Here is a 12,469-nt window from a genome sequence, read left to right as displayed (position 1 = left end):
TTTTGCCTTCCAAAACTTCCATCAAGTAGCATAACTAATCGGTAGTAAAGTTACTCATTGCTGTTAGACTGTAGCCATCTCCTGCCCGATCACTTGTTTCCCAGCCCTGGAATGCATCAGCTATCAGTGAGAACCACGAGACCATTTTCATGCCAAGAGCCAGGCCTGGAGGGGAAAGGCATCCCTTGGAGAGTGAAGCCGCAGCCAAACAACATGGGTGGCTCGGCTGCACGCAGTGTTGCACTGCTAATTATTTAGTTGCTCGAGCTGTCACTGGTTCCGCTGTTAAATTCCCCGCTCGTTAAAGTTCCCCGCTGTTTATCTTGGCGTTTTTTTACAGAGGTGTCGGAGCGGTGCACCGGTGAGCTCGGGCTGTACGGAGAGTGGAGAGAAAGCTCCAGTCAGCTGTAGGCACAGGGGGTTCCACTCAGGGCCGTATTTACAGCATTATGGGCCCCCGGGCAAAGCAGTGTACTGGGGCCCCTACCGTTACTCTCCCCCACCCCACTTTCCCTACCAGCCCCCCCTGTCGTGCCGGCGAAAAGCACTTACCGAAAAGCACTTAGCGATGGACTTAGGGTGCAACGTTGTTGCGAAAAGCACTTACAGATCGCTGTGAGAAGCACTTAGTGACCGAAAATGTTGCGAAAAAAGCACTTATTGAACCTACATTTTAAAAGTAGTATTTATTTATTGCAAGTCACTTAACATACACAGATCAGCATGGGGCCCCTATGCTCGTGGGGCCCCGGGCAAGTGCCCATCAGGCCCATGCGTTATGACGGCCCTGGTTCCACTGCCAGGCAAGCAGGCAGGCATTACTCTGGCGGATAATGAAGATCTAATAATCTCCGTCACACCCTGGCAATCTTCCCCCTTGCCCTCCCGTTGGCAAGCTGGGAACTGGGATGCATCTTATCAGACCTGGGGAATTGTCCACCTTTATGCCTGTTGAGAGATATTACACATCCCTCTTTTCAACCGTGACTTGAAACTTGAAGTTTCACAGTTTCCAGCAGTCTTTCAAAGGCCACCTGCCCAAGCCATTGTAGCTCCATCCGTTTGTGCTCAGTGTAAGGCCATTTCCCACTTACCACTCTACCGATGCCCCAGATCACCAACCAGTCGCCTGTCACCATCCCTTGTTCCAGCAACATCACCTGTTCCCAGCAGATAGTCATGGAGTCATAGAGTTATAGAGTGATACAGTGTGGAAACAGGCTCTTCGGCCCAACATGCCTCAGCTACACTAGTCCTACCTGCCCGCATTTGGTCCATATCCATCCAAACCTGCCCTATCGATGTACCTGTCTAACTGTTTATTAAATGTTGGAATAGTCCCTGCTTCAACTACCTCCTCTGGCAGCTTGTTCCATACACAGTCATGGCCCAGCTCATCTTACCCATCCTGATGGCCACCACGCTTACACCTCAAAGTCCTCCAGGTCCAAATCCCACCCAACTGACAGGCTTGGGCCATATCTGGAGTATAATACATGTTTCAGAGGTGGCTCTTTAGCACAAAGGAGCAGTTAATCGAGCATTGAACCTAAAGCTTTGTTTAGTTTAGCGATACAGCTTGGAAATATGCCGTTTGGCCCATCGAGTCCCCGACAGCTAGCGATCCCCGCACACTAACATTAGGGACAATTTACTATTATACCAAGCCAATTAACCTGCAAACCTGTACGTCTTTGGAGTGTGGGAGGAAATCGAAGCACTCAGAAAAAATCCAAGCAGGTCACGGGGTGAACGTACAAACTCCCTACAAACAAGCACCCGTAGTCAGGATCGAACCCGGATCTCTGGCGCTGTAAGGCAACAACTCTACTGATGTACCACTGTGCTGCTCTGATAAAGGCCCTGATAAAACTGATGAATGGGGAATCAAACCCTCAATATGGTTGTGAAGATGGCTGTGGTCACTAGAGGGCAGTCATCTCAGCCCCAGGAATCTGCCTAGAAATCGTCCAGCTCACTGTGTTTTCATTCTTCATACAGAGGGTGGTGGCTACATGGAACAAACTGCGAGAGAAGTTAGTTGAGACAGGTACTATAACAATATTTATAAGACATTCGGACAGGAACATGGATAGAAAAGGGATAAGGCACTGGAGTAACACAGCACATCAGGCAGTATCCCAGGAGAACATGGATAGGCGATGTTTCGTGTTGGGACCCTTATTCAAACTGATTGTGGGGGGGGGGTGGGGGGAGGGGTCTGGGGGGGGGCGGGAGAAAGCTGGAAGAGAGGAGAGGCAGGACAAAGCCTGGCAGGCAATAGACAGACAGGGTGATGGAGTGTTATTTGATAATCAGACGATTGGACAAAGGCTAGACATGAAAAGACAGAAGGTGTGAGACTTCTGGTGTGAGACGGCAGGATTGAAGAGTTGCAAATTGTGAAGCTAGAGGAAGGAATGTAGGTGGAAGGGGGGGATAGGAATAGGGGTGAGTACAGTTGGGGCTCGGGGAAGGAGGGAAGAAAGGAGGGTTTATTTGGGGGAAGAAGGAAGATGGGGAGGATTATGTATTTACATAAAATTGGAGAACTCAATGGCAGGGATGTGTGCCAAGGTCAGGCAGGTGGGACTAGTGTAGATGGAGCATTTTGGGCCGGCATGGATCAGTTGAGTCAAAGGGCCCGTTTCCATGCTGAATGACTCCATGACCCAGCATAGACACGAAGTGCTGGAGTAACTCAGAGGGTCAGGCAGCATCTCTGGGTGACGTTTCTGGGTAGAGACCCTTCGTCAGACATGAGTCAGCCGTGACAGTATTCTGGGCACAACATCAGCTCGCCGATCGCTCTCCATCACAGGACATAGATGGAGATTTTCATTAATAATTGTGCAACATTCATCTCCAGTGACAATTCATTCGATAATGAAGCTGCCTACGCCTGCAGGCAGCAAAGATCAGGACAGTAGTCAGACATGGGCTGGTAAGCAATGTCAGATTCATGCCTCTAAAGTGCCAGGCAGTGACCATCTCCAACAGGAACAGGTCTAACCATCTATCTATGGCATCTCCATTGTCGAGACCCCATCACCAATGTCCAGAAACGCATGTGGACCAACCACATCTGTGCCTTGGCTACAATTTCAGGTCAAAGACCAGGAATCCTGCCGCAAGTGACTTGTGAACTGGCACACCAAAGCCTTTCCATTATGTGCAGGGAACAAGTCAGGAGTGTAATGGCTCACTTTCCACGTCTGCATGAATACAAATTCAAGAGAGAGTTAGATTTAGCTCTTAAGGCTAACGGAATCAAGGGGTATGGGGAAAAAGCACGAACAGGGTACTGATTTTGGATGATCAGCCATGATCATATTGGAATGGCGGTGGTGGCTCGAAGGGCCGAATGGCCTACCTCTGCACCTACCTTCTATGTTTCTATGTTTTAACTTCAACAACTCTTTAAGAAGCCCAGCACCAACCGTTTGATTGCCACCCCATCAACCAAAGTAAACATCTGTCCCCTCCACCACTGGCACACTGGTGGCTGCATTGTACACCGTCAGCAAAATGCTCTGTAGTTGCATGCCCCAGTCTACTCCAACTGCAGCTCCCGAGCCCAGCACGGTGGACAAATGCTGCAGCTGCATGGGAACACCACCATGGTTCCCCTCCAAGTCACGCACCATCCTGTGTATGGAAATATATCACCATTTCCATCATCGTTGGATCTAAATCCCCAAATCCTCTGCACCAGCACTGTGGGATCTGCATCAGAAGAACTGCGATGGTTGAAGAAGGCAGCTCACGTTCTCAAGGCCAGCTGGGGGTGGGCAATGGTGCTGGACTTGCTGCGGTAATTAATTATTTTTTAAATGTGCAGGTGAGTTATTTGTATTAATTTCTGTGAAGAGGATCTGGTTTACAGATACAGCATATAAACAGGCCCTGCGGCCCACCGAGTCAACGCTGACCGTCGATCGCCCATACACTAGTTCTATGTTTAGCTGAGTTTAGTTTGGTTTAGAGATACAACGTGGAAACAGGCCCTTCGGCCCACCGAGTCCTCTCCGACCAGCAATCCCCACACACTAACATGATCCTACACACACTAGGGACAATTTACAATAATACCAAGCCAATTAACCTACAAACCTGTAGGTCTTTGGAGTGACCACAATGGTAGACCACTTTTGCATCCTATGCACTTTACAGGCAATTTACAGAAGCCAATTGATCCACAAAGCCGCATGTTTTTGGACTGTGCCTATGACACATACCTCTCTAAGGTCGACCCGAAACGTCACCCATTCCTTCTCCCCAGAGATGCTGCCTGACCCGCTGAGTTACTCCAGCATTTTGTGTCTCCCATCTATCACATGTCACTCTCTCTCGCTTCTGGCCTCAAAGCAACACCATTCATATCATCCAAGGGACCACTGTCACCCAGGAGGCCCAGATACCACCAGTCAAATGCTCCCCATGGTCATCAGAAGTCTTGAATGAGAAGACATGATTGATGCATCTATAGTTGATAGTGCCAGCTAATCTAAGCCCCATTCTGAAACAATTATGGCAATCAAAGTGCTATAGTGAAGGTGTGCATTTCTTGTCCTGGGTGGTTAATATTAGACAAATTTTAACACAGTTAAGCGAGGTTGACATTTCCTTGGTGGATTACAAAGGTTAACTATACTGGGGTGTAGTGCTTTGATCTTTTGATCACCATTCCTCAAGCAATCGACCTGTGGCTGTATTAGTAATACATTGGTGGGCCATTGGATGAGGAACTGCCCACTCACTTCATTCTGAAGAAGGTTCTCGAACCAAAAGGTCACCCAGTCCTTCTCTCCAAGAGATGCTGCCTGAACCGCTGATTTACTACTTTCGGTGTAAACCGGCATCTGCTGTTCCTTCTGGCACATTCTCTTAATTCCCAGGCTTCATTCTGTTTTCCCAGGCCGGTAAATTTAACATCATTCCGACCATGACAACCATCGGCTCTGGGATCGGTGTGTTTGGGGTGGTGAGTAGAATAACCGGATTATCTCCACACACACAGGCCGCACCCCTGAAGAGGGCACTCCCTGCATGAAGTCGCATGCTCCCTCTGCGACGTTGTGCCAGGGTCGGGGAGGGCAAGCAGTCAGAGTGCTCGGGGTCTACGGGACTGCGAGGAGATGGAGTTGGTGGGCAGCCAACGTTAGGGCCAAACAGCCTCCACCCGTTCCCTCTGCTCGTGAAGACCTGAAGTTAGATAGAGCTCTAGGGGCTCGTGGAATCAAGGGATATGGGGGAAAAGGCAGGCACAGATTACTGATTGTGGATGATCAGCCATGATCACAATGAATGGCAGTGCTGGCTCGAAGGGCCAAATGGCCTCCTCCTGCACCTATTTTCTATGTTTCTATTAAGTTCAGGAAAGTGAGGGGGGGGGGGGGGGCAGGACTTTCACTGAGTTCAGAGAGTTGCCCTGTAGCTGGAACTGGGTCAGGGAAATGAGTCAGGGCCATGGTTGGTGATCAAGGAGGGAGTCAGCTGATCAGATGGGGGAGGGTCTGATTGGCCATAGAGCAGATAACTGGTGGGTCAGGGCCAGTGGAGGGGTTGAGTGAGGATCATAAGGTTATCGTGGGCAGGGTCAGTGGCGATGGAGAGGTGGGGGGACGGGGGGGACATGACTCGACAGGACGATCACCTTGCTGGCTGCGCTAGATCAGCTTTTGCAGTTGAAACGTGGCTGTTTTTGAACGATCCGTTCCTTTCTTTAAAGGCGACTATTGTGTGTGACTTAGTCCTCCTTCACCTCCTTCCAAAACGCAACTACTACAAGGAAAAGAAGTTCAAGAACCTGGAGGCGTCGCTCCGGGCAGGGAGTGGACATTAGGTATCGTCTGGACAGGCCGACCCTCCAACTCCGACCCCGTGCCACCACCAGGACAACGGGCCTTTACGGCCAAGTTGGGACTCTAGATTTTTAACAGCGTTGCACTTGAATTATACAAAATGGCGCTAGAAACATGGCAACTCTTGTGTACTGTCTCAGTGAAATCTGCTCTTCCTACACTTGTTAAGTATGATTGTGCCCACGCATTGTAAGATTTTTACTGAACTGTATGCAAAAAATGAATGTCACCGTGCCCCCGGTGCATGTGACAATAAAGTACCGTTAAACCATTGAGTCGTCCAGCAGCAGCTCCCCAAGGTAATGTTGCCTCAAGAAGCAGCCAACTTCAGCAAGGACCACTCACACCCCAGCCATTCCCTCTTCTCCGCTCTCCCATCGGGCAGAAGACACAAAAGCTTGAAAGCACGTGCCACCAGATTGGAGAAAAGCCTCTTCCCTGCTGTTATCAGTTGACTGAACAGACCTTTCATGTGCTAGGGATGAATTCCAGATCTTCCAATCTACCTCCTTGTGCCCCTTGTAATTGTTTTTTATCGGTACTTTCTGTGTGACTGTAACACTGTATTCCTTTCTCTTTTATAATGCATGATGTACTCACGTGCGGTACCTTCTTCTTCTTGCGTATGGCATGCACAGCCTAAAGTTCCGACCTTCACGTGGTCCACCCTGTTTCGACCAATGCAATCACCCCGAGTGTGCACAATCTAACAGATGTAGAGTTTTGGTGTCACTTTTGACAATGGCACTAGTGACCCGTAACCCAAACGGCCCTGCACAGGGCCAAGACTGCCACAGCATCGGGAAATCTCTACGCATCTACCAGCTAAAGGTGGAAGGAATGTCCAGGGCAAAGAATGGATACATCTCAAGATCTGCTAAGGACCTTGATGCTGATGTCCTCCTTCTACAAGAGACGCACATCGCTGATGCCTCATGTGTGGTATGATGTGCCTGGATAACACGCACAGCAAACCTTTTCATTGTATCTTGGCTCATGTGACAATAATAATAAACCAACCAAACCAAACCAAATTATCCAACCCACGTTCACTCGGTTTACTTCTAAGAACCTGAATAGTCTGGACCGAGAGCTTCAATAAAACTTACACTTGATCCTGGCTCTTTGATTAGCTTTGATTAACTAATGCGATGACCATATTGCCTTCTCAGGCAATGGCATGATGTAACCGGATTTCCATCCAACAGCGACCAAAGACTAACAAGAAGAGCTTGAAGATGCCCTTCCTCTCCCTCCTGAAGAAGTGCCCAGGCAGAACAAGTCCTGTCATCAGAACCATGTCTTCTGCGTATCAGACAATGCCAATCCAATTCAACTAAAGCAAACTGACACCAAAACATGGTGGTGCCTGTGTGTAAATATGCAAAAGGAATTTCACTGTGCAGTTGCACATGGCAAATAAAGTCAGCATGACAAGTCAACCTTCTTTTAATAGTTTATTTTGCATACATCCTTCCCAAACCACCGGACTTGGCCTCAAACTTCATGTTCATAAGTGATAGGAGCAGAATTAGGCCATTCTGCCCATCAAGTCCACTCCGCCATTCAATCATGGCTCATCTATCTTTCATATATATTTAGAAGCACATAATATTAAAATAAGTAAAGTCATTTCAAAATACCATAAAATGCTTGTGTTTAACCAATTTATTTACCGTCAGGACATTTGACAGGTAGATTGGAGGCGACAGTAGGTTTTTGGCCTCAGCCGTTACATTTAAAGTGGGCTCCCAACCCAGATATGCAACCCAGAAACCAAATATGCATCTCCCTTACATTTTCAAAGAATGCCCACACACTTTTCACAAAAATCCACTGAACCACTTTTTAAATTTTTTTTTAAAATACAACTATATTAGTAAACTGGAAGTAAATCCAGTTTATTCCTTGTTACAGTGAAGCTTGGTTTTTAAGTAACCCATACAAGATGTTATAGTTCAAAACACTCAAGTACTTACCGACTTGTCAGTGATTTCAGCGAAAACCAGGACGCCGGAGTAGCATTGACAGCGTGGGAATTTTCGCGATGTTTCAGAAGACGCTGTAATCTCGACCTGACTCGGCATTGTCGTGATCATTGTCATCGGGTAAAAGAAAAGTTCGGCGATCTGCTACGACTTTGACAGTCGCCGGCAGTCGCCAAAAAGATCGCCTAAGTGGGACAGGCCCTTTAGTTGCTTTGTTGTTTATTGGAGGTTTCTGCCTACCCGGGAATATTTATCCAACAAGCAGACTGACATTTTAAGACAATGAAGGAACAGGCGAGGTGATGGTGAAATAAAGTTGATGCTCGCGAGGGACAGGTGTAAATCAATGGCCAATGTTCTGATGATGTGGACAAAGGCTAGGAACGAGCAAGGATCGACCCTGGGAAAAATGATGGAGGAAAGCTGTTAACAATATGAGCCACAGAGGTGTTGGAAGGGAAGTAGGATGGTTGGGAGATTCGTGAGAATGCGCTAAGCTCAGAGGAGACACTAGGAAAATTGGAGTAGAAGCAGAGATGGGATTCATTTGAGGCCAGGATTGGGGAATAGTAGAAGTAGCCAGTGGAGAATAGTACATTCAAACACTTCAGTTGGAGGGGGGAGGGAGGGAGGGAGGCAGCAGAGGCAACTGATCAAATGGCTTCACCTTACAAATAAGTCCACGATTAAGAGGCAGCAAGGAAATAATTGAGTTTTCATACTCTCATTAGGCAAAGGATATGGTGGCTGATGGACAGATTTCCACAGAATGCACGGGTCTACCATTCCTCGTATTCACTGGTGATTGCAGTCCCTCTCCACTCCACAGGGTGGGGACAGAGGACCAGCCACTGCCTGGGGAAGGTGAGTCATTGATTACATGCTCTGTCCCTGGCACTCCTCCAGAGATGCACATACTCCACCAGCACCAACTTTGCTGCTTTCTGCAGTGTGGTCTCAATAGGTTCTCCACTCAGAGCAGCAGGTGATGAAGCCAAGGCGGGGCTGTGGCACGCAAGTGGGAGATGGCAGTGGCCCAAGGACAGGTGCATGAGGACAATAAACAATAGACAATAGACAATAGGTGCAGGAGTAGGCCATTCGGCCCTTCAAGCCAGCACCGCCATTCAATCATTCACAATCAGTACCCCGTTCCTGCCTTCTCCCCATATCCCTTGACTCCGCTATTTTTAAGAGCTCTCTCTAGCTCTCTCTTGAAAGCATCCAGAGAATTGGCCTCCACTGCCTTCTGAGGCAGAGAATTCCACAGATTTACAACTCTGACTGAAAAAGTTTTTCCTCATCTCTGTTCTAATTGGCCCACCCCTTATTCTTAAACTGTGGCCCCTGGTTCTGGACTCCCCCAAAATTGGTAACGTTTCCTGCCTCTAACGTGTCCAATCCCTTAATAATCTTATATGTTTCAATAAGATCCCCTCTCATCCTTCTAAATTCCAGCGTATACAAGCCTAGTAGCTCCAGTCTTTCAACATACGACAGTCCCGCCATTCCGGGAATTAACCTAGTGCACCTACGCTGCACGCCCTCAATAGCAAGAATGTCCTTCCTCAAATTTGGAGACCAAAACTGCACACAGCACTCTACGTGTGGTCTCACTAGGGCCCTGTACAACTGCAGAAGGACCTCTTTGCACCTATACTCAACTCCTCTTGTCATAAAGGCCAACATGCCGTTAGCTTTCTTCACTGCCTGCTGTGCCTGCTGTTAAAGTGAAGGGTTGCTGGCAGTGTGAAGGTGTGGGCTGGGGAGTCGAGGTTAACTTGCGGTCTGTGCTACCGCCAGCCATGCTCATTCCACGAGCACCACACCCGGATTCAGGCAGTCTGCAATCTGAGGGTTTCACTCCTGAGTGTGGGGCCAAAGTGCTTAGTGCCCCATGCCCCAGGAAGGAGTTGATTAGTTTTGTTCCTGCTCACTGCACCCGACACATCCAAGGGTCCCAACTTTCTCTGGACTTCCAGGCTCCTGGGCCCAAACCTGCACCCGTGCACAGGACCATGCTAGTGCAAGCCTGAGTACTTAGTAGTGCAAAGTCGATTGTAATTTGGTGCTGAGTGGGGCTGTGCAGGTTGGTTCAAGAGCCTGATGGCTGATGGTTCTTAGGCGCCTATGGCTTCCTCTCGATGGTGGCAGCAAGATGAGAGTGTGGCCAAGGTGATGTGGGTCTTTGGTGATATTAGCTGCCTTCTTGAGGCAGCGCTTCCTGTTGAACCCTTCAGTGGTGGGGAGGTCAATACCCATAATGGACCAGGCAATGCCCACCACTATCTGCAGCTTCCTTTGCACTTGAGCTTTTGAGTTACCAAACCAGGCCATGATGCATCTAGTCAGTATACTGGCCATTGTACACCTATAGAACCTCGATATAGAGTATTCGGCGACATGATGCGTCTCCCAAACCTCCAAGGAAATAGAGCCGTTGGTGAGCTTTCTTTGGAATTGCATCAAAGTCGGCGGCCCAGGGCAGATCTTCAGAGATGTGCATGCCCAGGAACAAAGCTGTTGACTCTCTCTGATGAAGACAGATGCATTATCCCTCAGTTTTCCCTTGCTGAAGTCGACAATCAGCACCTTGGTCTTGCTAGAGTTAAGAGCATGACTGTTGTCCTGGCACCACTCCAACGGGTTATCGAGCTGCCTCATGTACTTTGGCTCCTTGTTACCTGTTAATCATCCAATGATGGTGGCCTCATTGGCTGCTATAAATCAACCCTCGCGAGGGCAGTGGGGAAATTAGCAGTGGGTTAATGAGCATGAAATGGTTTGAGATGTGCCGTGGCCATGAAAGGCAGTATATAAATGCAAGTCGTTATTTCTTCTCCAGGGCATCCTTGATAGATGAGTGGTAATTACTGGTTTGTCCACAGCCCCAGAACCAGAAACAACATGTGGATTTTTCTGCAACTTCTATCAGACACAGCAGGGAGGCCGAACTCTGTTTGCCCGACACTCAGTAAACTGTCTTTGAGAAGCCGCACAACAGGAGATAATTCAGGCCTAATTCAGGCCTGTAATGGGCTCTGTGAAGCAACCAGCTTCCAGCTGTTCCCCCTGTGGCTGCTCCCTGCCACCGAGAGGCCCTGTGGTGTTGCTGACAACCTGTCTAAGAGACATCTTTTGCATCTTTTATTGCATTTACATCTGTTCATCTTGGCCAGGGTATCCAGAGAGGAAATGAAATCAGTGGGGGCAGACTATTACCTTAACATTAAGTGGTTTTGTTGGGGAAAAAAATTGGACTTCAGCAAGACACCCAGGATTTAATATGGGTGATTACGTTTGAGAAGGCGACCAGACGATTTAATACGGGTGTTCACGTTTGAGAAGGTGACATAGAAACATAGAAACATAGAAAATAGGTGCAGGAGTAGGCCATTCGGCCCTTCGAGCCTGCACCACCATTCAATATGATCATGGCTGATCATCCAGCTCAGTAGCCTGTACCTGCCTTCTCTCTAGACCCCCTGATCCCTTTAGCAAAAAGGGCCAAATCTAACTCCCTCTTAAATATAGCCAATGAACTGGCCTCAACTACCTTCTGTGGCAGAGAATTCCACAGACTCACCACTCTCTGTGTGAAGAAATGTTTTCTCATCTCGGTCCTAAAAGACTTCCCCCTTATCCTTAAGCTGTGACCCCTGGTTCTGGACTCCCCCAACATCGGGAACAATCTTCCCGCATCTAGCCTCTCCAACCCCTTAAGAATTTTATATGTTTCTATAAGATCCCCCCTCAGTCTTCTAAATTCCAGCGAGTACAAGCCTAGTCTATCCAGTCTTTCTTCATATGAAAGTCCCGCCATCCCAGGGATCAATCTAGTGAACCTTCTCTGTACTCCCTCTAAGGCAAGAACGTCTTTCCTCAGATTAGGAGCCCAAAACTGCACACAATACTCCAGGTGCGGTCTCACCAAGGCCCTGTACAACTGCAGTAGAACCTCCCTGCTCCTAAACTCCTGACCACGAAAAGGGAGTATTGCTGCCTGAATTAAAAGACTATGTGCGCAAAGCTCTCTACAGTCACGGGCCCTTGGCAGGGGCATTGGGGTCTCACCAGACAACCCGACCGTAAGCTTGACGATTACAGTCTAAGACGTTGAAGGTGATTCAGCCTGAACTGTGTGAATCCACATCAGTTCACATGGTGACCCCAGTCCAGGGACAGCCTGACTCTGGTGTGGTTAGCGGCACCAGGTGTCTGAAGAAATGAAATCTCCCACCTGGGCATTTTAGTTACAGGCGGATGTGCAATTTGATATATACCCTTGGTGTCGTTATGGAGCCGGATATGAATTGTCAAGAGAGATGTTTATTTATCATATGTGCCGGATACGAACGGGAAGGATGCAATTCTTACATGCAGCTGCTTTATCGGCACATTAGGTGCCACAAGAACAAAAATTTAAAAATATAATAATTTATCAGCTATTCTCAGTAAACCAGAAGTGATCGGAGAAGAATTAGGCCATTCGGCCCATCGTCTAATCCACCATTCAATCGTGGCTGATCTATCTATCCACCGTTCTCCTGCCTTCTCCCCATAACCTCTGACACCCGCACTAATCAAGGAAGCAGAACCTGATATTGCAAAAAACAA

At 48.2% G+C, this 12,469-nt stretch overlaps 2 protein-coding genes across 2 annotated transcripts in view; both read left to right on the top strand.

The window, feature by feature from the left end:
* The window catches only part of LOC144590121 (P2X purinoceptor 1-like), a 32,973-nt gene extending 27,128 nt beyond the window's left edge, over nucleotides 1-5,845 (top strand). Inside the window, exons 10-11 of the mRNA XM_078394977.1 lie at nucleotides 4,919-4,984; nucleotides 5,732-5,845. Coding sequence (XP_078251103.1) covers nucleotides 4,919-4,984; nucleotides 5,732-5,845 — 180 coding nt within the window. The remainder of the gene's footprint in view (nucleotides 1-4,918; nucleotides 4,985-5,731) is intronic.
* Nucleotides 5,846-6,605: 760 nt separating this feature from the next.
* LOC144590119 (calcium/calmodulin-dependent protein kinase kinase 1-like) overlaps nucleotides 6,606-12,469 on the top strand; it is a 31,389-nt gene continuing 25,525 nt past the window's right edge. Inside the window, exons 1-2 of the mRNA XM_078394976.1 lie at nucleotides 6,606-6,806; nucleotides 8,682-8,716. Coding sequence (XP_078251102.1) covers nucleotides 6,606-6,806; nucleotides 8,682-8,716 — 236 coding nt within the window. The remainder of the gene's footprint in view (nucleotides 6,807-8,681; nucleotides 8,717-12,469) is intronic.

This window comes from Rhinoraja longicauda, unplaced genomic scaffold, assembly GCF_053455715.1.
Source record: "Rhinoraja longicauda isolate Sanriku21f unplaced genomic scaffold, sRhiLon1.1 Scf000143, whole genome shotgun sequence".
In the NCBI taxonomy this organism is placed as follows: domain Eukaryota; kingdom Metazoa; phylum Chordata; class Chondrichthyes; order Rajiformes; family Arhynchobatidae; genus Rhinoraja; species Rhinoraja longicauda.
The sequence above is the reverse complement of the archived record's forward strand: the minus strand, read 5'-3'. Positions and strand labels throughout refer to the sequence as shown.